The sequence below is a fragment of the Rhinatrema bivittatum genome, chromosome 3 (genome assembly GCF_901001135.1).
Source record: "Rhinatrema bivittatum chromosome 3, aRhiBiv1.1, whole genome shotgun sequence".
Lineage (NCBI taxonomy): Eukaryota > Metazoa > Chordata > Amphibia > Gymnophiona > Rhinatrematidae > Rhinatrema > Rhinatrema bivittatum.
Window position 1 is genome coordinate 543,099,502 of NC_042617.1, and position 26,038 is coordinate 543,125,539.

Consider the following 26,038-nt stretch of genomic DNA (forward strand, 5'->3'; position numbering starts at 1 on the left):
TTTACCCACGTAGGATCATTTGCTTTACCAGAACTCCCACCCGCAGCCCCCCCAATGCTCTTCCCAACATACTTAGAAGCTGGATGTGCGGCGAAACATAGCGAGCATACGTGTTTAAAATTTACACTCCTGGAAGTTACTTGTAGATTTATTGAAGCGCCAGCATAACTTGACATTACCACTGTCTATGCGAGCTGGACTGCCCCTGGGCACAGCAGTGCTGCTGCTCTTGCACCCAAACTTACCTCCCTCGCCTGCTTCACTGGCCTTATGAGTCATTTGTCATAGCCACAGCCCTACATCCTGTGTCCCACATGACATAACAATTCTCCATTTTATCCCTAAATCGTTCATCATAATTTAACTATGCCCTCCCCTTGTCCCTATAGGCCTCTAAAATAGTATCAGCATCGCTCAACATTGGACCATATTGAGTTGGGTCATCTTGCCCAACCACACTGATCATTTGAAGGAATGAGCGCATCCAATTAACTATATTCCTAGGGATCTTACAGTCACCCCCCACTGCCTCCTCCCCCTTCTTCCTCCTGCCCTCCAAAACCTGGAATGTGTCAATGTAACACCTCATTTTAATCTTACTTCGCAGTGCCTTAGGAACACTTTCCCACAACTGTAACAGGTAAGACCCGGAGGTGCTCTACCCACCTTCAGTGTGTTGGTGACTGGCCGTGTGGGACTGTCATCTGAAGAGGAACCTGAATCAGCTATCATCTGAACTCCCAGAACTAGATCCAGACTGGCCCTTCCTCACCCTTTGCCTTTTTCCTCTTGGGCCCTTTACCAGTACTCTCACCCCCACCCGCCTGCGGGATGCCCTTCTGCTCACCGACCAACTCACTCCGTTGGACGGCTTCCTTTGGTGTTTCAGTTTATACCACTCCACTGCTAGACACCCTTGCCACCGAGTTGCCTGTCGCAATCACAACCTGGGACTGTGCTGCATCCAGATCCACACTGACTTTGCGACCCTCCTGCGCCACGGGTCCCGTGAACAATGTCTGCCTACATTCAGCCTGGGCTGTTACAGCAACTGCCACTGAACCTTCACTTCTTGCAACGCCTGGGTCCTGCAATTGTGGGGTTTGAGATACTGTGCCACCATGCCAAGCAGGCATGGGCCCTGCCCATGGAGGCAACAAAGGGTGGGGGTACCAGGAATAAGCCCCAAGTGGACTCTGATAGACTGGGGGCACCCATTGCTCGCCATTTCTTCTGCCCAAGTCTGAATTGACATCCTGTGTGGGCATACCTTGATGGAAATTCTGAAAGTCAGGTTGCGACTGCTGTGCATTCCCCACCATAGTCCATCTGACCCCATGTCCCCATTGAGGGCCCCAAAAGCCTTGAGTGGGCAAAGCAACAGACCATGGTTATGCTGTTGGGTAGCATGTCTGCTCCAGTCCACTATGAGGTCTGTTTCCCCACTCATTGCTCCCTGTGGGTGGCCAGTACTTGCTTGTCTCCCACTCTGGGTGGGGGATGTCTCAGGCTGCTTCTGTAAAGGTGAAGGAGAAGGTCCGACACCATCATTTTTCTGCATAGGCTGATCAAGGCTCATTCACGATTGGTGGGTCTGCCTCGTGCCACTCCGACCCCTTCCTTCAGCTGTTCCTGTGTCACCTGGGTGTCGCTATCCACAATAGATTGGAGGTGTATAGGGTGCCTGAATGCAAGATGTACTGTTTCCCTGCTTAGGCCATTACTGCCACTCCTCCGCCACTCCTCGTTCGATGGGCCCAAAAGTAAAAAAGTCACCTTGTGCAGTGTGAGAATTTTCGATCGCCCACTTCGCTGCTGCGATTCTCTCACGTGTTTTGGATCCTCCGCTGCATGACTACCGGCATTGCCTCACCTCCTTGGCTCCCTGCCAATATCAGTCTCTGCTGTTATGGAGATGGACTGGCCTGCGATGCACTGTACATACTCTTTGGTGCTCACATTTCGATGTGCCGATGCTGCCACTCAACCGAGCTTGAGGACTGCTCAGCTTTGCTGTCCCAGTATCGATGGGTGATCAACTGCTCCAAATCACGACTTATATGGGTGCCACTGGTGCCGCTCACAAAGGTTCTCCTTCAGCTCCCAACCGCACACCTAACCAAGCTTGTTCGCCACCTCTCCTCCACACCTTTGGCCTGGAGACCACTTGCCGTCCCCTCCCCCAAAAAGGTCCAAAGTGACCACACACCAACACAGCAGACCCGTGAATATGGTGGATGCCGCCAAGTCCCAGTTTAAATGCCCAACTCATACAGGTCAACTTTTGTGAGATCCTCGCTTGCTTCCCTCCCCACCCCCCCATCATCACTAAGTGACAAAGGGAAGCCCTATCCTACACTTGCCCCACTTGCTAGTGTCCGGAACCAACTAAAGATATGCGTCATGTTAAGGGAGGTCATCCGTATAGGCTGCATGGGACCTCTTATTTATTGCAAGTCACCGTACCTTATCTATGGTAAATACTTTCAAAGATAATGGATGTACTTTAAAAATATCCCCAACCCCCACCAAAAAAATGCACATACAAAAACTAAATTTAATTTCTTTATGCCATGGCATGCGCTTTCCACACACATCTTGCAGCAAAAAAGCAGGACTGAATGTCAAAGAGAAGGAAGCTCAATCTCACCTATATTACACTGATATTAAGAGAGCCAAGACAAGTAACAGGCAAAACTCACAAATAGCCAGCTGCTTACCTTCCGAATAATCTGCTGCTGCTGGGAATGCTTGGCTTGCAAATCCCCTATTTCCCTCCACAGAGCTTCATTCTCCCTGCTCGGAATAAAAACAAAACAAACCACCATCAATCACATACTTATCCTCATGCATTTCTTAGTAAATACCTTGTTGAACAGGATAGCTTCTAGCACTCGGATCTTTGTGTTACAACATACCAAGAGCATCGCAGTGTGACACAAGAAACACCTCCCTAAGGCTCCAGTGTGTCCATTCCCCCATCCTTTAGGGAAATCTATAAGATATGATCCAAAAGGCTAACAGAAAAAAACCTTGTGCAACTGAGTTTCCGAGATTAAAAAATCCTCCTGACAAATAAAAGGCAACTGAGGTTTTCATCCAGGGATTTTTTCCAATTAAATAAAAATTCAATATACCTCAACAAGCAGTAGCACCATGAACTTGGAAGAATTCATCCAGCCTGACATAAAACTTTCTCATATAACATAACAGATGTTAGGTAAGGACCAATTGGGTCACCCAATCTACTTGGTTATCCTAGTCCATATTGCTCTAAGCTAAGGGTCTCTCCTAACCATACAAACATAACCATCTATACTGTGCACTATATGTGCACTTCCATGCACAGCTCTTCCAGCTGTCATAGATACAAGTCCGGCCATCAGCAGGATCTCACTTCTAAACCAGATCAATTTTTTCATTTTCCTCTTTGGTCCTGTACCTTTCCAGGTAAAGTAGCATATAAATTTCCATACCTACACCAACCACCATGATCCCTCTTCTCCCATACACTTTACCCACCCTTATCTCACCCCTGTTCTTACCAGTTCTTTCTATTATCTGTGCCAAGCATGCTTAAATTCGGTTTTGGTTTCCATAGCTTCTACTGGTGGGCTATTCCAATCCTATAATCCTCAATTTCTCTGAATCTCCCTCCCTTTACCTTCATATCATAACCTTTTGTTCTTGAATTTTTTTTTCTTAGACAACTTAGTTTCTTTTACTTTATTGCAACTGTCCAACTTTTATTTCTTTTTTCCTACAGTAAGTACATTCAGTATCATAAACTTGTGTAGGGCTTCTATTGCAGACCTTCTACCTTTTTTGTAGCCCTTCTCTGAACTGCTTTTATTCTTTCAATGTCCTTACAAAGGGTATGGTCTCCAAGAATGAACACAGCATGGTTTCTAGTGACCTATAAAATGGGCACTATTGTCCAATGTCCTGCAAATGAGCTCTTGCTTCATGCACTTAAGCATGCTACTATAGCTTGTCCTGCTGCTTTATGACTTACAATCTTCAGGTCAGTAGACGCTTACTCCTAAGTCTCACCTCCTGTTAAACAGTTGCCATTTCTTGGTTTCCTAAGTAATAAGTGACTAATGAATTTTGCACCAGAGATGCATAATTTCACAACTTTTTGAATTAACAGATTCCAAACTCTTGAGCATTCCACCTTTTGCAACTGCCCTTTCGTTTTTTCTTCCTGTCTGTTCGTGCCTATCCTGTTTCTGAATTTTATTTCATTTGCAAAACCGGTAAATTTTTTTCAAATCCCTCTGCGACAATATTAAGACAGTGAAAAAAAAAAGCCGCCCTATTAGAGCCTCAAGTACCCCACTTAATTGACCTTCATTAAAATGGATTTCATTGACCACTATTCTGAGTTTCGTTGCTTAATTTGTTCCTCATTCAGATAATGACTGTGTACTGCTATCATATTGGATTTGTTTACCAGTCTTCAATGTGGAATGGTGACAATTCTTATTGAAGGCCAGATATACATCTTCTGCAACTCCCTGATCTACTGCTTTTCTCACCTTAAAGACTTCGAACAAGTTCATCTGACAGGATCTTCCCTTAAACAAAAAATGTTATCTAGGGTCCAAGTTTTAAGATACAAGCATGCTCGATTTTCTTTTGTAGTGTTTCTACAACCTTGTCCACTACTGAAGTTAGATGGATGGGTGTATAGTTGGTTGCCACCTCTTTGTTCTCACTTTTGGTGGAGTGGTACTACACCTTTCACCTTCTGTCTTCTAGAACCTCTGCTTTTTCTAAAAGGCAAGTTGAGCAGAGCTGAGAGGGGTGCAGGCAGCACTTTCTTAAGCTCTTTCAATATTCTTGGGTATACTCCATCAGATCCCATGGTCCTATCTACCCTCTGTAAATGGGATCATGATCCTTTCACAATCATTTATGCCAGTTTCCTCGTAGAGCAAGAAATCTAGTTTCAAGATTTCTGCCTTCTGCTGATTCCACTCCTATTAACCCTACTTCTTCCTTTTGTCTGAACTATTGTTCCTCTGGTTCTTGTTTCCCCATTTCTACATATTTCACCACCATCTGTATTACTTATTCGCTCTTCTTTGTCCAAGCTCCCTATTTCCCCTTTAAAAGGGAAGGTACCAGCGGGACCCTGGTGAACACCAGCAGGATACTGACCCCATTCTGCAGGTGGAGGAAGGCACAGGATGTTTTTATACCACCCAGCAGAGCGCCCCAGCAGCACACTGTAAAGGCAAGTTTGCCTACTGAAACCAGTTTTTTCCATATATAGCATGATGAATTAATCATGCTGTTTGGGTGACATCATCCAACGGTGCTCTTGCAGACCATCTCTTTCTAAGACAAAGCTTCGATCTTGTGTGCCTGTGCGGCTCTTCCCGTGCGCAGCATGTCATCGGTCTCCTCAGTGACTAACAAAGCTAGACAGCAATGCTGTTATTGAAAAGATCAGAACAGATATATCCAGGGAGGAGGGAGAGTATGCATGGCTAATTCATCCTGCTATCTATGGAAAACACTGTTTATGGTAGGCAAACTTGCCTTTTTCAGTCAATAAGCAGGCTGAATTAGCCATGCTGTTTGGGAGTCCAAAGCTTCGGGTACAAAAAGAAAAACTGAACAGAAGAGTGAATCTGTTATTTACACTTTAAAATAATAGAAGGACTAGGGGGCATTCCATGAAGTTAGCAAGTAGAACATTTAAGACTAATAGGAGAAAATTCTCTCTCACTCAATGCACAATTAAGTTCTGGAATTTGTTGCCAGAGGATGTGGTTAGTGCAGTTAGTGTAGCTGGATTAAAAAAAGGTTTGGATAAGTTTACTTAGGGAATAGCCACTGCTATTAATTGCATCAGTAGCATGGGATCTTCTTAGTGTTTGGGTAATTGCCAGGTTCGGCCTCTGTTGGAAACAGGATGCTGGGCTTGGAGGACCCTTGGTCTGACCCAGCATGGCAATTTATTATGTTCTTAAAGGACGAGGGTGAAACAACTCATGTGACCAAGTCACCATTCCTGTTCTTTCTAGCCCCTTGCGAAGCTTCTATTTATTTATATATTGATTTATTGCCCAACTCCCCTAGTGGACATGGTCTCTCCGACTAAGCACACTAGAAAACACTGCATGCCCCAACCCACCATCCGAAGCCGCTAGTTGGTCTAGGCCATAGTGAGAGGTGACTGTATGGATAGATGACCATGTGGCCGCATTACAGATATCTTCAGCCGGTATGTTCCGAAGATGCGCAATGGAGGACGCTGTGTCTCACACTTGATACGGCCCTGTTGGATCCCGCTAATGGTTTGTGTGTGGACTTATGGAAGAACTGAATGCAATCCATTATCTAGTTGGAGATCATACTCTTGGAGACAACCATGCCTAGTGAACTGGGATTGAACGAGAGACAATTATGATGAGCGCCGATGAGGCTGTGTCCTTTGTTTATAGCAAGCTAAAGCTCTTTTACAGTCCAAAGAGTGAAGCAGACTCTCCTGCTTTTTACTGTGCAGTTTAGAAAAGAAAATAGGAGGATATATAGTGTGATTGATTCCGAGAACTACTTTGGCACGATAAAACTGTAAATAGGGCAAGAAATGTACAAAGGCTTGGAGCTCATTCACTCATCAAGCCGAGGTGATAGCCACAAGAAAAAACACTTTCCAAATGAGGAATTTCAGAGGGACAGATTGCAGAGGCTCGAAGGGATCCCTGTATGAGAGCAGACAAAACCACATTCAAATCCCAAGTCACTGGAGGTTTTCTGATGGGAGGATAAAGGTTAAGACCTCTCATGAAACAAGATATCAATGGATGGGAAACCACCGAAGAATCTTTGTCCCTCTTATGGTATGCGACTATAGCACTTAAATGAACCCTTATCGAAGACGTGGCAAGTCCGGACTCTGAAAGATGGAGTAGGTAATTGAGAAGTTCCCTTGGCGATGAAGAAAAAGGGCTAATCCGATGATCTTGACACCACTGCGCATACCTTTTCCACTTGAAGGAATAGTTCTGTCTGGTTGAGGGCTTCCTTGCTGCTATAATGAATGAATGCTTGACGAGAGAGCCAACGCTTGCAAGGTCTCACGTTCAACATTCAGGCTGTCAGGTGGAGTGAAGCGTGGAAAGGGTGAAAAAGAGCCCCATTCTTGAGTTAGGAGATCTGGGTCTTGACCAAGAGAGATCCGGCAGTCCTCGGAATACTGCACCAGATACGCAAACCAAAGTTGTCTCGGCCACGCTGGAGCTATGAGAATCATTTGAGCCTTGTCCTGGATCACTTTTTGAACTGTTCTTGAGATCAAAGGAAGAGAGTTCAGGAAGCCCATTGACCAAGAGAGGAGAAAGGCATCTTGTGTTTTCCTGAGTTGGCTGGGATAGTCTGAGCAGAACTGTACTAATTCCGATTTTGCTCAGTGGCGAAGAGATCTAGTCACAGTTGATCCCACTACAGGAAGGTCCTGTCGGCTACTAACTGGTTAATGGACCATTCATGGGGGTGAAACACTGCTGGGGCGTATCTGCCAACATGTTTGCTATGCTGGGTAAATATGTCGCATAAAGAGTTACTGAGTATTCGATGGCCCACTCCCAGATCCACACTGCCTCTCGGCAATGGAACCAGGAGCCCGTGCCTCACTCTTTGTTCACATAGAACATGGCCACCTGATTGTGTGTGTGAATCATAAGATGATTGCCTCATAGCAGATGAGCGAAGGCCTTTAAAGCGTGTCTCATGACTGAATTCTAGAAGGTTGATCTGGTAAGACTGTTCGACTAAAGACCACAGGCCCTGCATCCTGTAGTGCAGAAGATGAGCCCCCCCAACCCTGAGTGGACATATCTGTGGTAACGACGAGAGTGTGGGTCAGTTGCCAGAGAGGGGACCCCCATTGTTAGTACTCCTGGCTCCAGCCACCAATGAATGTCTCTGCGCATGGAGTATGACAAGGCTATCTTCTTTGTTATGGTTTGGCAGTAATGCATCCATCAAGACTAAACCCCATTGGAGGTGTCTAATGTGAAGGTGGGTGTGGGAGACTACATGAATGGCTGATGCCATGTGTCCCAGGAGCACAAGCAACTGGAGAACTGTGATCAGCGATCTGTGAAGTAATTCTGTACAGAGATGATGAAGCCTTTCGATTTTTTCTTGTGGAAGGAAGGCACGAGAATGGATTGAGTCTATCCTCACTCCTATGAACTATATTATCTAGGTTGGTTTGAGTACCGACTTCTTGTAGTTGACTGGGAACCCTAGAGACTCCAGGCAAGTGACTGTTGTCTCCAGATGTGCTTGTAGTAAAGACTATCACTCAGTCTTCTAGTTAGGAAATCCAAATTTGTACCGGACGTCTTAGATTAAAAACTGCTATAGCCAGACATTTGTGCTTCTAATAGGTTCCTCCCTAGAGATTCACCCCTTTTACAGAGATGTATTCCTGCAAGCTATTATTCATATTAGTTTAATTTTACCATACACCTCAATACGCAGGTAACAGGCTTTCAAGTTCTGTTAAATTTGTCTGTCTCTTATGCTTTCATAACGTGCAATAAATAATGCCCCTAGAGATATTAGTCCATTACTTTAGTTTCATTAAATAAGAGATCCATGAGAATTATTCCTCTAGTTAAAATAACCATATGTGACATTGCATTTTAATTTAGTAGTTTTCTTGTATTTAGTTTTCTCGTATGACATTATCTTCTACTATGTTAAACCCTTTCATTTATATGGATTCGTTATTACACTCTTAAGTTGCAATGTTATCTGTAAAACACTGCTGCTAATACCTATATTTATTTAGCGCTGTTACGAAATATTGTTGAATGTGAACCGATGTGATGTTACTAAACGAATGTCAGTATATAAAAAACACAAATAAATAAATTTGGTGAAAACTCTGGGAGCAGAGGAAAGGCCAAAGGGTAGGACCAGTGAGTCAAAGCCATCTGGCAGTATAGGAATTGCCAGCAGGAAGGGTGTATCGGAATATGCGTGTAAGCATCTTTGAGATCCAGAGAACACATCCAATTGTTCCTCTGAATGAATGGAAGGACCAACTTGAGGGAAGGTATCTTGAATTTTTCCTTCCAAATGTGCTTATTGAGGGAACATAGTCCAGAATGAGCCTAAATCCCCTTGACAATTTCGGAATAAGGAAATACTGGGAGTAGTAGCCAATATTGATTTGGTGTTTGGGGACCGGTTGGATGGCCTGCTGACGGAGTAAGGTTTGGATCTCCTGCTCCAGTAGAGCTAGTTGAGAAACATCAAGTGACCAGCATGACGGGGAAGGGAGAGTGTGATGGTAAAATCCAGATGATAACCCTCACGCACGATCTTTAGGACCCACTGATCCGAGGTGATTCGATTCCCCTCCAAGGAAAAATGACATCTTGCCTCCCACTGGAAGTGAGGCTGAGGCTGGGTTATCCTCAAAAAGACTGAGGAGGCTTTTGGACTGCTGGCTGTAAGGGCTTCAGCTGTTTGTGGTCCCTATGGCATCCACTAGGTTGAGATGACTGCGACTGCATACGAGGCTGTTGGAACTGTTGGTATGTCTGAAGTCTGAATGGTTGAAACTGTTTGAACGGTTTCCTTTGATAAGCCTTGTGATATGGATGGTAAAATCTTCGGGAGTCAACATGGACGACAAAGACTGCACAGCCATGTTTTGTTCCTTAATCTGGTACACTGTGTCCTTCAATCTGTCGTCAAACAGGTTATTGCCCGAGCATGACAGATTTGCCAGCTTGTCATGGACATCCTCCCTAATGGAGCTGGAACGCAGTCAAGCAATCCAATGAGCAGCAATGGTGGTGGCTAAAGTCTGGGAAGAGGTCTCAAAGGACTCAGACTATCCTCAGCAAATGTCACAACCTCTCTTCCATATCATAAAAACAGTTGAGATATGACTGGATAACCTGTTTCGAGCACTAGAATGGCTTTAACAACTGCAGGCATTCGTATAGATACTGGACCATATAAAACTGATGTTGTTGGATCCTGGATGTTAACACTGCACTTTGAAATGTTTTCTTGGAGAAATCATCAAGAAGTTTGTGTTCCCTCATTGAATGAGTATATGCATGAGTCTAGATTTTTTAGCAGGTTTCATCGCCAATTCCATGATGGTCACAGATTTTTGCAATCTAAATTTCAAGTCCAACTTTCTGGAAATCGGGAGGTTGGAGCGAGGGGGACTCCTACATTTTCGAAAGCACCTCATTGAGAACTTTATGGGAAGGCAGGGCCGATGGTTCAGCTGGAGCTTCCAAAACATTTAGGATTTTGAAGACTTCTTCCCGAGGGTTAGGGAGCTTCCGGACCTCTACCCCTAGCACAATACCTAGCTTTTCCATGAACTGCAAATAGGTTAAATCTTCTGAGGGAGAAGAGTGAGCTGGTGGTTCCTCTGGCAAATCAGAAGGAATAGCTTTCGAGCTAGTAGGTGAGAGATCTGGTGGAGAGTCCAACTGAGGTGATGGCTGAGAGTCCTCATGACTATCTGGAGTCTGGGATATGGGCACCTCCGGAGAGGTTGGGGCACAGTCAGGAAGCCCTTCACCACTCGGACCTGGAATATGTGGTAGCAGAAGCCCAGGATACCAAGAGGAGAACAAATTCCGTATGATTGTAGAAATCTGATCCATGATCTGTAGGGACTGGGTTAGAGGCAGATTTGAAAAGGTCTGTTTTTCCATCACTATGGCAACTGGAGAAAACTTCCCACCAGGGTGTACAGCTGCAGACAAGATGTCTGAGGAAGGTTGAGTCCGGACCCAGGAACCCTTGTCCGGAGGAGCTGTCTTGTCCCTTGGAAAAGAATGAAGCATTGGAGATGAGATAGTACAGTCTCCCTTGGAAGATGAAGACCTGGAGCTAAGTGTCACAGGCTTGGGAGGAAAAGTCCAAGGGGGCTGCAACAAGATGTCCAAGATCGGGTCTATACGCTGTCTAGCTACAGTCTCTTTCTCTTGGTATGTGGGCTTTGGGTCCCCTGAGAATCATCCCCCCATGAGAAGTGGACTTCCTTTTGCTGGCGCTCTTGGATGATGCATGCGTCGAGAGAACCGGGCTGTGCATTGTGAGGACATTGTGCGTGGTAGGATGCCCCATCTGCATCGATGCGCCATGCATCTTGGAGTGCGCAGTCACTTGTGTTGAAGCCCCTGATGTTGGCGCCCGCTTTGACATCCGTGCCGATGTTTCGTGGGTGGAAGTTGGAGCGGCACAATCCCTCTTATGGGACAACTTCTTAGTCACTTGCATGGATGCATCGTGGAGGCTGTTAGAGCCCGATGCAGAAGTCTTATCAGTGCAAGGCTTTTGCTGGCATCAACAATGCACTGGTGTCCAAATCTGATCTGGGCTGACCTGCGGTTCCTGATTTGGGTCCCACCAGTGCCGTAGCTACCTTCTCACCCAATAGTTTACTGTGCTTGGACTTCAACCTTGCCTGCAGCAGCTCCATGGAGGAGGCTCTCCAGTGGACATTGTGAGATGAAGGTTTTGGCCTCAGAGAAGAGCGAGTTGAGCACCGCAGGGAGGGTGCATAAGTCTAAGGGGAATTCTTCTCTGTCCTGAAGATGGACTATCTTTTCAGACCTCTGCCTCCATACCCGTGAAGACATGCGGGCGCAGTCCTTATATGATGCTTGGTCGTGGTCTGTGCCGAGGCAGAGATAATAGTTGTGATTGTCAGTTACAGACATTATGTGTCCGCACTGACAATATTTGAACCCCAGCATCTTGAACATGCTGTGTCAGTAGCTTTGAAAAGTGCTGTTGTGGAATCGCTGGCGTGAATAAGAGAGAAAAACTAACATGAGGAGACACGATGGAGAGAGAAAACATGTCCATGCGCAAGCACGGAAAAACGAACATTGTGAAGACCGATGACACGCTGCACAGAGGAAGAACTGTGCAGGCACTGAAGACTGAAGCTTTGTCTTAGAGAGAGAAGGTCCGCAAGAGCGCAAGTCGGATGACATTACCCAAACAGCATGGCTAATTCAGTCTGCTTATTGACGGAAAAACAAATCTGCTACTGGGAGTCAACACTCGAAACACAATGAAAATATTTTTTTTTTTTTTAAATTGTAAAAGTACTGGCAAGAGTTCCCTATATGCTCCTTTTTTTAATCTTGTCAAAAGAATAGTGAGGAAAGGGGAGATGGCTAGCAGGGGAACAAGAAGCTTTAAAAATGCTAACATAGAAGCCTTGATGATTAGCATTAATTACTGCTCACAAATTTCAAGCTTGAGTCAATTTAACCTATTTTTTCATGTTATCATGTATTCAATATATGCAACAATTCTCTTTGTAAAATGTTCACTTAAAACAGTTACTGTTTAGGATAGCAATAATTCTGAGCACAAACCAGCCTTTCCTCTAACTGCAGTTAAGCCTCTTTTTAAAACTTACTAGGTGACCCCCTTGACCTATCACAATATTCTCCATATTGAAATGTCCCATACATGCACCTGAGTAAGGCCATAACATTTTTGCAGTGCTTCCATCCCAACTTCCTCTTTCTGAGCACTGATCCAGTGTCAGGTGTAGAAAAGATACTGGGAGATGAAGACAAGCAGGGACTCTATACAAAGAAGCGAGCGCATGAGACTCTCGTACCTGGAGGACAGAATGGCCCATAGCATTCTCCAGACAAGTTAAAAAATGAGGTCCCTTAACATGACAAATTCTCATAGATGACCTCACAATGGCCCAGTCACAGTTATATATAATGTTTACTGTCATATCTGTGGTTAAGCTAACCACCTCTCAAACCCAGTGTGCCTCACCACTCTGGTGTCTCTTACAGCAGGAGACGTCTTAACAAAACCAACTGCACGTCACATCAGGAGCACTAGTGCCCACCCTATGCCAGGTCAAATTCTTACCTAATTATCATCATTTAAAAAACAAACAAAGAAACCCCCCCCCCCCAAAAAAAAATAAACATTTACAGCAGCTAACCTGCAATTCCTCTGAACCTCTGGGAGTTGCCAGATTAGTGAGTGGCCTGAAATTACTTCATCTTACTTTATGTACTAATCTGCATTTGCTACATTTTTAAAACACAAAGTATGAACCAATCAGATCCCATTCCATAGTTGGTAATATGTAACAAAACTTGAAACATGGTTGCTGCCAAAAGCTTTAGGGAAACTGCAGGGAAGAAGCTTGAACAAAAAATAAAAAATGACTTTGCAGTAAAACACTGAATTGATACATAGTGAAAGCAGTACTACTAGTTGCAGAGTTTACAAAAGGGTTCAGCTTTTTTTCCTCCCCCCACATCTGTGCTCCAGAATGAAGAACATGAGTGCTTCAGTTACCCATGTTGCTTTACCACACAAAGCATACTCTTGCACATTGTACCTCTTCAGTGTACACAGCATGGTTTCGATAGCCTCTTGTTTAGCTTGCACCTTGTGGGCACTGCTCAAAATTTCAGACAGGTCTTCCTGTCGCACTTTTGTTTCTTCAGGCCTTGTAGATGATACCTAATTGTGAAATAATTTAACAAACAAAAAAAATCATTAGAACACCAGCAACTAAAAAAGTCTCAACAGCAGCTCTGGTGTCAGAAAATAACCACACAAACAGGTTTTCAGCCATACTTTAATAGCTCAGATCTGCTTTCTATTTTGGAGGGGGAAGAGGAGGTTTAACATCAGCAGATGTTATGACTGGGTCTAACACGCACCATCCCAACACGCCAATTTCCATGATGGAGAACAATGGACATGAATTTGGATATATAAGGCCGCAGTTTTATTGACACGTTCGATAAACACTTTTCTCTAGGTACACCAGCCTCATGGTCACCTGTGACCCCCACTGTGTCACTGACACTTTGCAGTCTACTGTTGAGCCAAGCAAGATGGCCACCCACACCGACCTGAAAGGCAGCCAACTAGCTTGTGCACTCTACCCTTAGATAAAACTGCAACATGCAATAAAGAGTTAATAGGAAAATTGGTTCTTACCTCCTAATTTTCGTTCCTATAGTACCACGGATCAGTCCAGACGCCTGGACTCATACATCCCTGCCAGCAGGTGGAGACAGAGAAAAAAAACAAACCAAAAAAACTTGCCTGACCCTGCTACATAAAGCCTAGTGCCACCTGCAGTTCCTCAGTATAGGATCTGTACCCAAGCAAAAAATTGCAATTCTCAATCCAATGAATCAATAGAAATAAAGTAAAACCTGAAACTTCTTGTCAATGTGAAAAACTATAAACAGGCTGCTATGAATCTGTACGCATAAGGCAAAACTACAGCTGAGCGATCAACTCTCCATCTCCAGGAAAAATGGGTGGGTTCTGGACTGATCCGTGGTACTACAGGAGCGAAATTTAACAGGTAAAAACCAAATTTTCCTTTTCCTGTACGTATTCGGATCAGTCCAGATGCCTGGGATGTACCAAAGCTCCCTAAATGGGGTGGGACCTGGAGAGTTCCGCTCGCAGAACACTTTTGCCAAAAGGAGGAGACCCAGAAGCCCCCAAATCCAGACGATAGTGTCACACAAAAGGATGTAAGGATTTCCAAGTTGCAGCTCTGCAAATCTCCTGAGGAGATACCAATTGCGCCTCCGCCTAGGTGGTCACCTGAGACCATGTAGAATGAGCACATAAACCCTCCGGAACCTGCTGCCCAGCAGTAATGTAAGTGGAACCAATAGCTTCCTTCAACCAGCGCGCTATAGTAGCCTTGGAAGCTTTAGAACCTCGGCTCGTGCCGCTCCACAAGACAAAAAAAGATAATCGGATCTCCTGAAATCATTAGTCTCTTCAAGATAGCGCAAAAGAGCTCGGCGAGCATCTAATCTCTTGAGTTCTCTCGCAATGGGCGAAGACGCTTCACCCTCCGGAAAAGCGGGAAGCTCCACAGTTTGGTTCACATGAAAAGCAGAAACGACCTTCGGTAAAAAGGAAGGCACAGTCCTCAACGAGACCCCTGAGTCTGAAATCTGGAGGAATGGATCCTGACAGGACAAAGTTTGTAATTCCAAAATCCGCCTAGCGGAACAAATCGCTATCAGAAAAACCACTTTAAGAGTCAAGTCCTTCAGCATCGCCCTCTGCAAAGGCTCAAATGGTGCTGGAACAAAGATCCCATAGAACTAGATTCAGGTTCCAGGATGGACACACTTTCCAAACTGAAGGCCTAAATTCTTCGTTCCTCTGAGAAAACTTATCACATCCGGATGTGCTGAAATAGCGGAATCACCAGCTTTACCCTGCAGACAACCTAAGGCCGCCACTTGAACTCTAAGGGAACTCGGAGATAGACCCTTAGCTAAACCTTCCTGCAGAAAGGACAAAATCTCAGGGATGGAGGACTGAAGGGCGTGAACCCCATGAGCAATACACCAGACCTCGAACACCTGCCAGACTCTAACTTAAGCCAGATTAGTAGATTGCCTCCTGGCCGGCAACAAAGTGGTGACGACAGCTTCCGGATAACCTTTACTCAAACTCCGCCTTTCAAAAGCCAAGCCGCTAGACAATAGTGATTCACCTTGTGGAAAAAATGGGATCCTGCCGAAGAAGGCCCTCGAGATGTCCTAAATGAATCAGACTGTCCATTGCCATGTTGATGAGATCCGCAAACCATGGATGCTTAGGCCACCCTGGCACAACCAGAATCATTTTCCCATGATGTCTCTCGATGCGATGCAACACCTGCCCACTTCGGCCCCGGGCTGTCTCCTTTGACTAAAGAAGGGTATTGCTTTGGCATTCTGACGAGTCGCCATCAAATCTATGTGAGGAGACCCCCCAATGTCTCTGGATGAGCTGCACTGCGGTCTCCGCCAACTCCCACTCTCCTGGGTCTAGGCGAATTCGACTGAGAAAATCCGCCTAGACATTTTCGATGCCAGCTATTTGAGATGCCGCTATCTGCTCTAGATGGACCTCCACCCAACGCATCAAGAGCTGAGCCTCCTGATCTACCGCCTGACTCCTGGTACCACCCTGCCGATTGATATACACCACTGCCGTCTCATTGTCCGACAGGATCCGGACCGAACGACCTTTCACTAGCAGCAAGAGCTCCCTCAATGCAAGCCGCACTGCCCTGGTCTCCAACCAGTTGATAGACCATGCAGATTTTCGTAGACCAAATGCCCTGGACGGAATGGCGCTGACAAACCTCCCCTCAGCCGGAAAGGCTGGCATCTGTCATCACCACCACCCAAACCGAGACCTCGAGGTCCATTCTGTGGAGAAGACTGACCGACTGAAGCCACCAAAATAGACTCTCTGGCCTCCCCCTCCAGGGGCAGGGGTAGGTAAAATTCCTCTGAGCTCAGCTTCCAACACACCAAAAGCACCCTCTGCAATGGCTTCATATGGAAAAAAGCCCAGGGAACCAACTCAAAGGTTGAAGTCATGGACCCTAAGACCTGAAAATAATCCCATACTCTGGGAATTCGTAATTGCAACAACTGAACTCTGTTCTGAAGAGATAGCACCCTTTCTTCCAACAGAAACAAACACTTTGCCTAACAGGCTGTCAAACCTCGTTCCCAAGTAGATTAGGGACTGTGTCGGGGTCAAATGGCTCTTGGCCACATTCACAACCCAGCCGAGAGAGTGGAGAACATCGCAAACCCTGAGAATCGACTGTCGACATAGATCTGCCAACTTTGCTCTGATCAGCCAGTCGTCTAGATAAGGATACACCATGAGACCTTCCTTCCAAAGTGCCGCCGCTACCACCAGACCGAAAGGAAGTGCCCTGAACTGAAAATGTTGTCCAAGGATCATGAAGTGAAGAAAACACTGGGACTCAGAATGAATCGGAATGTGCAGATAGGCTTCCGTAAGATCCAGAGAAGCCAGCCGCTATCACCGAATGCAAGGTTTCCATCCGGAAGCAGGGATCTTTGAGGGTGGTATTTACTCTCTTCAATATCGAGCATGGGCCAAAACATGCCCTCCTTCTTTGGAACCACAAAATAAATGGAATAGCGTCCCTTTTGGAGCTCCGAGGGCACCGGAATGACCACCCCCAATTCCTGGAGGCAGCCTAAGGTCTCCTGTATCAACTTTCACTTGTGCCCCGGACTGCAAGATGAAATTAGAAATGGATCTCGAACGGACCAAGCAAATTCTAATACGTAGCCATCTCTTATTATACTGGGAACCCACTGATTCTACATGATGTTGGCCCACTCATCGTAAAACTGCGTCAAGCGACCTCCTATAATAGAAACAACAGAGTGGACCAGCCTCGCTTCATTACGAGGACTTGCCACTGGCTGCAGATCCTCCTGCAGCACCCTGAATCGGCCTACGGGCCCCTGGAAAGGACTGCCTCCAAGTATGCCCCCTAGGGGAAAATGACCTCAGAGGAGCAGAGGGAGCCCGCATCAGCCGAGATCTCGTTGGTACGGAGACGTGAATGGGTCTGGAAAAACCTCTTCGCCTTAGTCTGTCCTCCGGTAACCGTAGTGGCTTATTCTCCCCAAGTGACAATCAGATGCTCAAGGTCGTCCCCAAACAACGAACGCCCTTGAACGGCAAAGAGCCTAACTGCATACAGCCAGGACATAATAATATCCCTCTGAGAGGATGCTCCCCTTGGATAAAACAATCACCCTGAGTTGACCACTAACCAGACCATCACAAAATGGCATCAAAATATTGTGTGCAACACTCTTTTCCCATCCCCCTCACAAATGTATCTGATCTGCGAAATCCTCCCAGCAGATCTAAACCACCCATCCAATAGGAGGAGTAAATAGAAATCTTAAGCATGTAAGTTCTCCCCAGCCAGAGCTTTCAATTGCACTCAAACAAATCAACAGTAAACTTGCGAACTTTTAACCAATATAAACCTTAGGTTAGCCAACCATTAATACTCAGAATGTTTTGAGGTGTCCACATACTGGGTCAGAAAATGAGTCCAGACTGGACAGCCCATAGTCGCCGATGAGATAGCTGTGGTATAATAGCTGAATTCATGTCTTCTCCGGAATGTTAGTAGCCAGGCCGGAATTCCGTTTTAGGCGAGTGTTACGAGACCCCACTCACTGCTACTTTGGTGGTTGATTTCCAGTAGAGAATCTTTTGACCGCAGAGGTAGGGAGTTCTTTGGATCGAAATCCTTTGTCTTTCAGAAGTTCGGTGGCATCAGCCGCTGAGTGAATTTTATGAGTACAGCCGTCCCAGGTAAGAGAGAGACCAAAGGGATGTAACCATCTATATTTTATATTTTCTTTACGGAGGAATGTGGTAACTTCCCGCAGTTCCAGTCTATTTTGCAATGTAGCTTGAGAGAGATCAGCAAAGACTGCTACTCCCTGGCCTTCTCATTGCCAGATCTGCTGCTTCCTAGTCACTGTGGCCACTTGTTCTTTTATCACATAGTCCTTAAAGCACACTATTATATCTCGTACACTTATTATTTGGAGAGCCCAACACCCTGTGAGCCCTGTCTAAGATAATGTCCGGAACCACTGCTTCTGCTTGATCAGAATTGGAGTCTAAGAGATACTTACAGAAGCGACTGATGACAGCAGTACAGTCTGCGTTAGCGGAGGTTTCATGCAGCCCTCTGAAGTGGAGTTTACTCCTGCGTGACCTATTTTCCAGGTCTACTAACTTTATTTTCATAGACAGGTGTTCGTCCTGCAGGGTTGTGTAGGCTTCCTGAAGGTGCTTGGAGGCTTCTGCTTGAGCATCCTGGCGGACATCTAGATCATCCACCCTGTGCCCCAGAGTAGCCAATTCCTCAGGAAAGTCCTCAAGCATGCCCCTTATTTCTTGCTTGTAGCCTTTGAGATCCTGTCTAAGGCTGATGAACCAGTCTCTAAATTCAGCGCGGGAGGGTGCTCCCCCCAACCGCAACCTGAAAATCATCCTCTGTGTCCTCCACTCTCCCGGCTGCATCGGGACTGGCGCCATCTTGATTCCCCGAGTCCTCTGCTGATTCTGCGCCTCGGTAAGAAAATTGACAAAAGTCTACAGACTTTCGTTTGGTGGCCATGATCACTGGATTCCCGGGCAAGATTTAGGGTCGCAGGGGGAGAAAAAGCACCAAAACGCGTGGTCTAAGTCGCACTGAAGCTCTGGCTGGGGAAGAGCTCCAGAGTCAAGCTGCCAGAGCGATGATGTCACTTCCTCCCTGAGAAAAACATCTTGATTTTCCTGTCATGTTGTGTTGCGAAGAGGCCGATCCAAGAAAGACCCCAAGTGGAGAAAAGTCGATTGGCTACATCCTGATGTAGTTCCCACTCGTGAGGGTGAAATATTCTGTTCAGTTTGTCTGCTCTGGAGTTGTTTATTCCTGGCAAGTACATGGCTTATAGGGAGATTCCTTTGCTATGAGCCCATTCCAGGATCTCGACCGCTTCTTTGCAAAGGCTCCATGAACCTGACCCCTCCTACTCAGTTTATGTAAAACATCGCCACTTGGTTGTCTGTGTGAATCATAACAACTTGGTCCCGGAGGGTGCGTTTGAAAGTTCGAAGGGTATTACGGATAGCCCGAAGTTCCAGGAGGGTTGTGTGTTGATTCCGTTCTTGTTTGGACCATAAACCCCGAGTGTGTAGGTTGGTGAGATGAGCTCCCCAACCTGTGGGAGCGGCATCTGTGGTGAGTACTATTTGATGTCGAGAGGATCGCAGGGGTGAGCCACTTGTCAGTGCTGGTGGGGTTATCCACCACTGTAAGTCTATTTTCATGCTGGCTGTTAAAATCACTGGAGTGGATAGTGGGCTTAGGAACTGAGTCCATTGATTCTTTAGACCCCATTATAAGCGACGGATATGTAATCACGTACGCAAGACAACATAGGTGGAGGCTGCCATATGTCCTAATATGGTTAGGATTTGACGGGTTGGAGCTGTTGTCGCGTGTAACAGGCAATGGGCTAGTGTAGTTAGAGCCAACGCTCGAGGTTGTGGCAGGAAAGCCTTGTCCCGAATGGTGTCGATGTACGCTCCGATGAATTGCAAGGTTTGAGTAGGTTGCAGGTTGGATTTTTCGTAGTTTATCAGGAGGCCTAGATTGTCTAGGCAGGTTATTGTGCGAATCAAATTGTCTCGCAGAAGAGCAGGATCGGGGGATACTAGCCAGTCGTCTAGGTAAGGAAATATCTGAACCCCCTGTCGACGGAGATGTGCCATTACTACCACTAGACATTTTGGGAAGACTCTGGGGGCGGAGGAGAGGCCGAACAGGAGTACTTTGTACTGAAAGTGTTTCTCTTCCGCCTGAAAACAGAGATAACGCCAGGATTTGGGATGCATTGGTATGTGGGCATATGCATCCTTTAAATCCAGTGAGCACATCCAGTCCCTGGGTCGAAGGAAAGGAAGAATGGATTTGAGAGAGGTCATTTTGAATTTCTCTCTCCATAAGTGCTTGTTGAGGGAGCTTAGGTCCAGAATTGGTCGAAGCCCTCCAGATTTTTTGGGAATGAGGAAGTATTGTGAATAGAATCCCATTTGTTACTGGGTTGGAGTTAACTCTCGTATGCACTATTGTTGAAGAAGCTGGACGATCTCTTGAAGAAGAGATCTCCGATTTGTGCCATGTTTCATGGGGTCTCGGTGTGGGAGAGTTGGAAGGGATGCAAAGTTGAGATAATATGCTTCCTTTATTATGGTCAGGACCAAAGGTCATGTTATTCTGTCCCATTCTGGAAAGAATAGGGACAACCGTCCCCCTACTGCTGTTGTCGGTAGCGGTGGCAAGGGTAGCCCTAAAAACTCTGCTGGTTTTTGGGGGGATGAGGGTCTGTCGTTTGGCATGGATAGGTGGTGATGTCCTTTCGTGGATTACAAACTGGCTAAAAGACAGGAAACAGAGAGTAGGATTAAATGGACAATTTTCTCAGTGGAAGGGAATGGGCAGTGGAGTGCCTAAGGGATCTGTACTGGGACCCTTACTTTTCAATATATTTATAAATGATCTGGAAAGAAATACGACAAGTGAGGTAATCAAATTTGCAGATGATACAAAATTGTTCAGAGTAGTTAAATCACAAGCAGATTGTGATAAATTGCAGGAACATCTTGTGAGGCTGGAAAATCGGGCATCTAAATGGCAGATGAAATTTAATGTGGACAAGTGCAAGGTGATGCATATAGGGAAAAATAACCCATGCTATAGATACACAATGTTAGGTTCCATATTAGGTGCTACTACCCAAGAAAGAGATCTAGGCGTCATAGTGGATAACACATTGACATCGTCAGTTCAGTGTGCTGCGGCAGTCAAGAAAGCAAACAGAATGTTGGGAATTATTAGAAAGGGAATGGTGAATAAAACGGAAAGTGTCATAATGCCTCTATCGCCCCATGGTGAGACCGTACCTTGAATATTGCGTACAATTCCGGTCGCCGCATCTCAAAAAAGATATAATTGCGATGGAGAAGGTACAGAGAAGGGCTACCAAAATGATAATGGGAATAGAATAACTCCCGTATGAGGAAAGACTAAAGAGGTTAGGACTTTTCAGCTTGGAGAAGAGACGGTTGAGGGGGGATATGATAGAGGTGTTTAAAATCATAACGGTCTAGAACGGATAGATGTGAATCGTTTTTTTACTCTTTCGGATAATAGAAAGACTAGGGGGGCACTCCATGAAGTTAGTATGTGGCACATTTAAAACTAATCGGAGAAAGTTCTTTTTTACTCAACGCACAATTAAACTCTGGAATTTGTTGCCAGAGGATGTGGTTAGTGCAGTTAGTATAGCTGTGTTTAAACGAGGATTGGATAAGTTCTTGGACGAGAAGTCCATTACCTGCTATTAATTAAGTTGACTTAGATAATAACCACCGCTATTACTAGCAACGGTAACATGGAATAGACTTAGGTTTGGGTACTTGCCAGGTTCTTATGGCCTGGATTGGCCACTGTTGGAAACAGGATGCTGGGCTTGATGGACCCTTGGTCTGACCAGTATGGCATGTTCTTTTGTTCCTCCCTTCCATGATTCTGAAAATATGTATATATGTTCTTTTCTTGACCATTTTGCGAAGGGACTTGGGAATGCTCTCCCAAAGCTGCAATAAGGTGGTCAGTGCTGGGGTCCCCTAGACTCTTCAACCATGTCAGCTGAAGGCCTAGCTGGGCTTCTTTCTGATAAGCTCCCAAAATAGATGAATCAGAAGAACTATCTGAACTCGAACCTGACTTGGTTTTTTTGTTTCCCCTTTTTTTCTCTTGCCTACCCTTGTAGTTCAACCTCTATGATGGCACTGGCCTTAGTACCCATGTCTCTTAACAACTCACCAGGCGAAGTCCTGTCGCTTCTGTTGACTTCTCTTTTCACTGGCGCATTGTTTGCTGCTCTTTCCTGTGCCTCTGTTCTTGCCTCGCCATGCGTCTGTGCTGCTTCGCTAGATTCTCAGACCATATTTTCTTTTAGCAGTGAAGAAGCTTGTGCCACTGCCTCTTGTTGTTTGGCTAGTGTCAGAATAAGATGATTAGCTGATGGAAAAACAGGTTGGTCTGGGCGGGCCTTGGCTGGTGGCACGCCACCTTGGGCGCTGTTCGATGATCCTGGTGTGGGAATGGACCAGTTTTCCCAAATGTGGTCTGGTGGGTACCCACATGCTGTGGGATAGCCTGGGTACATTGAAGTGCCCATGGTGGCAAATTTCCCAGCATGGCTGAGGGCATCTTGCCATATGGCAGACGGGTTCCTGGCCCCCAGCTGTAGGTAGGGTACTACAGCTGCTGGACTGCTGCACTAAGTGCCCATTCCTGACCTGGTACCCAATGGACACCATAGAATACTGTGTTGGGCTGGATCCCTCCCCATGGGCTTAATCCCTCACTGCCATCCATGTTGGTTGCTTCTGCATAGCTGGCCCTTGTTCCATTCTCATCCAGGAGGTTGGCTACTGTTCCATGGTGCACTAGGCTCCCTGGATGGGTCGCCACTCGACTCCTGCAGGCAGTGGGTGCTGATTATGTTGCATGTTGTCTTGTCTTTGCAGTGCTTGCGGTCCTGCCTCGTATCCTGGTACTCTTGCAACCTCCTTGACATCTGGTCCTCACGATCTCCAGGTATCTGCATCTTGGTTCACTTCTTCTTCTTGGTTGGTCTTCCCCTTGAGAGCCCCCCCTTTGTGACTCGGGGCAGTAGCATATCGGGCTCCAGAGCGCAGATTATGCGATAAAGGAAATGCCATATTCAAACTTCCCTCTCTATGACGCTGCCAAGCCCGACTCAGCCATGATTTGTACTGCAGGGAAGGAGATGGGCAGGGGAGGAATAGGGAGGGCATTTGGATCAAGTTCTTGGCACACGGTCAGCTTACTTCAGATTCCAGCGCTGCCATAAGGAGTTGCAATTGCAGCAGGCTGTGGCATGCGGCCATCCTTTCGCTCACTTTCAACTCTGCTGGGTCCTCTGCATGACAGCACAGTGTGCAGGATTCAATCACACACACACACACACACGTTGGAATACAGCTGGGTCCTGCTGCACTTTGGAACTAAGGATCGTGTGGTCCCCAGCTCTTCTCCTCCAGCTGTGATCTCAGCTATAACCAGATGCTCATTTCGTTGGCCAGGTAATGCTGCCGAACACAAAACTGTTTGAACGCTGGTTTGGAATGAAAAGGAAATGGTGATGTCCTGCAATCGCCTTTAAAGGCCTATTGATGTCAGAAGGCCCACTCCCGCTCCTTCCCTCCTAGCACTCTCTTCCTATTTCCTGCTCACGGTCGCAGTCATACAACTGTTACCACTGGCACTAAAAAGGGGGGGGGGGGGGGTTGGGAGTGGCAATACCCAGCCCACACTTTCAGTGTGCAGGGGAGGGAGCTGCCTGCCACCTGAGTCACTATGTTAAGAGGCAGCTGCTGTGCATTCTCGTACAGGTACTCTTCTTAAATGCCAACTGCAGCTACTACCATACTACGCTGTACAATAGTCTGTATGAAATAGGATTTGTCTCAGCCTAGTTCACAATAAAAGCATCATTGGATCCCACCATCACAATTGTCACTTTTGTTCACAGTCTCTGAACAGACTATGGATTGATACTGCATAAAGAAGGAGTTGTCCTTTTACTGTCTGTAAATACTGCAACCACACCAGTTTTGGTACCACAGAAAGGTGATATGAAGAGTGTTACTATTGTGTGCACATTACTGAACCTTGCTCTTTGCACAAACACTGGATTTCACTGTCAACAAAACAGCTTCTCATTAGCACTACAATTTTATGGTGTAAGAGGGTAATTCTTGTGCTCGTTACTATTGGAGGCGGCTGGCTTCCAGATACTCACCTTTCTTTTAATGTTTTCCAGCAACTCATCCTGCCCCTGTTTAAAAAATGGATGTTTAAATTCCACCGGTCCATCCCTCTCTAACTTTACGATACCAGAGTCCACATGGACCACCTTGTGGAAACCATCTGAAACAGAAGTTAACAGAATGTCAATAAGAGAAGTGTATTTCAGAGAAGGAAAAGGTGTATGTCATGTAAAATCTGAAACAGGCAGAGAGTCAGTGGTGGAGATATTGGACGTTGTGGTAGATTTCCCAGGCTCTTCCTGCCAGTGATGCCTCCCTTGACATCATCTGGAGGCAACTAAGGCCCCCCTAATACAACATGGACACGGTGCTGCAAGAGCAGAGAGTGGAGAAAGCTAGTATTGGAGGTATTGGCCAGTGGATTTCTCAGGCTCTTCCTGCTAGCGACACACTCCCTGACATCATCCAGAGGCAACTAAGGACCCTTATATCAAGCTGCTGGCATGTGCTGAAGCTTTGTGCATTTTTTCTTCAACACATACATGGGCATAAAGAAGAAGGGAAAAATCTGCTGTTCCATCTTCCATGGCAAAAGCAACACATGACCCTATGAATGCTCAAGGGCATCATCTGAATCTTGCCAATTTGGGGTATATAAGTAGAATAACAGAGTGCTGGAATAACAGAGTGCTGTCTAACGTACCCCTCTTCCTTTACTCCACTCAGTAGCAACTTCATCGCTACTACTGGGGATAGGAAAATTGGTTCTTACCTGCTGATTTTCATTCCAGTAATACCACAGATCAGTCCAGACGAGTGGATTTTATTCATCCCTACCAGCAGATGGAGGCAGAGGACAAAACTTTGCGCACTACTACTTATCAGAATGCCACCTGCAGGCCCTCAGTATTGACCTGTACCCAAGCCAGAAAACTTTGCAACCGCAGAAACAATTAACAATCGTAACTTTTTTTTTTTTTTTAAATCTCTTCATAAGAGCATACATGAGCCCACAGGCCCAGCAGAAGAACAAGCAGTCTTTCGGCAAAGATACCAAAGGTGGGCTTCTGGACTGATCTGTGGTATTACAGGAACGAAAATCAGCAGGTAAGAACCAATTTTCCTTTCCTGAAGATACCCAGATCAGTCCAGACAAGTGGGATGTACCAAAGCCCCCCTTACACTGGGTGGGAACTCGAAAGACCCGCTCTCAGCACACTTTCAAAGGACATCACCCTCCAGCATGCGCACATCCAAACAATAATGCCTAGTGAAAGTGTGAAGTGATGACCAAACAGCGGCCCTACATATCTCCTGAGGAGACACCAGCTGACACTCAGCCTATGACGACACCTGAGTGCGGGTAGAATGAGCCTTAAGACCCAATGGCACAGAGCAGCCCTTAGAAACATAGGCCGAGGAAATAAGTTTCTTTCAACCAGTGAGCCAAAGAAGCCTTAGACGCCTTCTCTCCTTTCTTAGGTCCACCGAATAACACAAAAAAATGATCAGATCATCTGAAAGAATTGATGACCTTCAAATAGCAAATTAGTGCACGCGGCACATTCAAAAGATGAAGATCCCTACCCAAGAAGGGATCACGAGACCAGTCCGGAAACCCCGGCAACTCCACAGTCTGATTCACATGAAAAGACAAAACCACCTTAGGAAGGAATGAAGGAACTGTCCTTAAAGAAATCCTGTTGGAGGAGATCCATAGGAAAGGATTGTGGCAGGAGAGGGCTTGCAATTCTGAGATACACCTAGTCGGGCAAATGGC

General features: G+C 46.0%; 1 protein-coding gene across 2 annotated transcripts in view; it reads right to left on the minus strand.

The window, feature by feature from the left end:
• Positions 1-26,038, minus strand: part of LOC115088282 (heat shock factor protein 2-like) — a 131,973-nt gene that overhangs the window by 66,824 nt on the left and 39,111 nt on the right. For both annotated transcript variants that reach the window (XR_003855741.1, XM_029596407.1), the window contains exons 3-5: positions 24,291-24,418; positions 13,400-13,524; positions 2,721-2,796 (exon numbers count right to left, since the gene is read on the minus strand). Coding sequence is in view for 1 of the 2 variants with exons in the window: in XM_029596407.1 (XP_029452267.1) it covers positions 2,721-2,796; positions 13,400-13,524; positions 24,291-24,418 (329 nt within the window). In the remaining variant the exon portion in view is untranslated. The remainder of the gene's footprint in view (positions 1-2,720; positions 2,797-13,399; positions 13,525-24,290; positions 24,419-26,038) is intronic.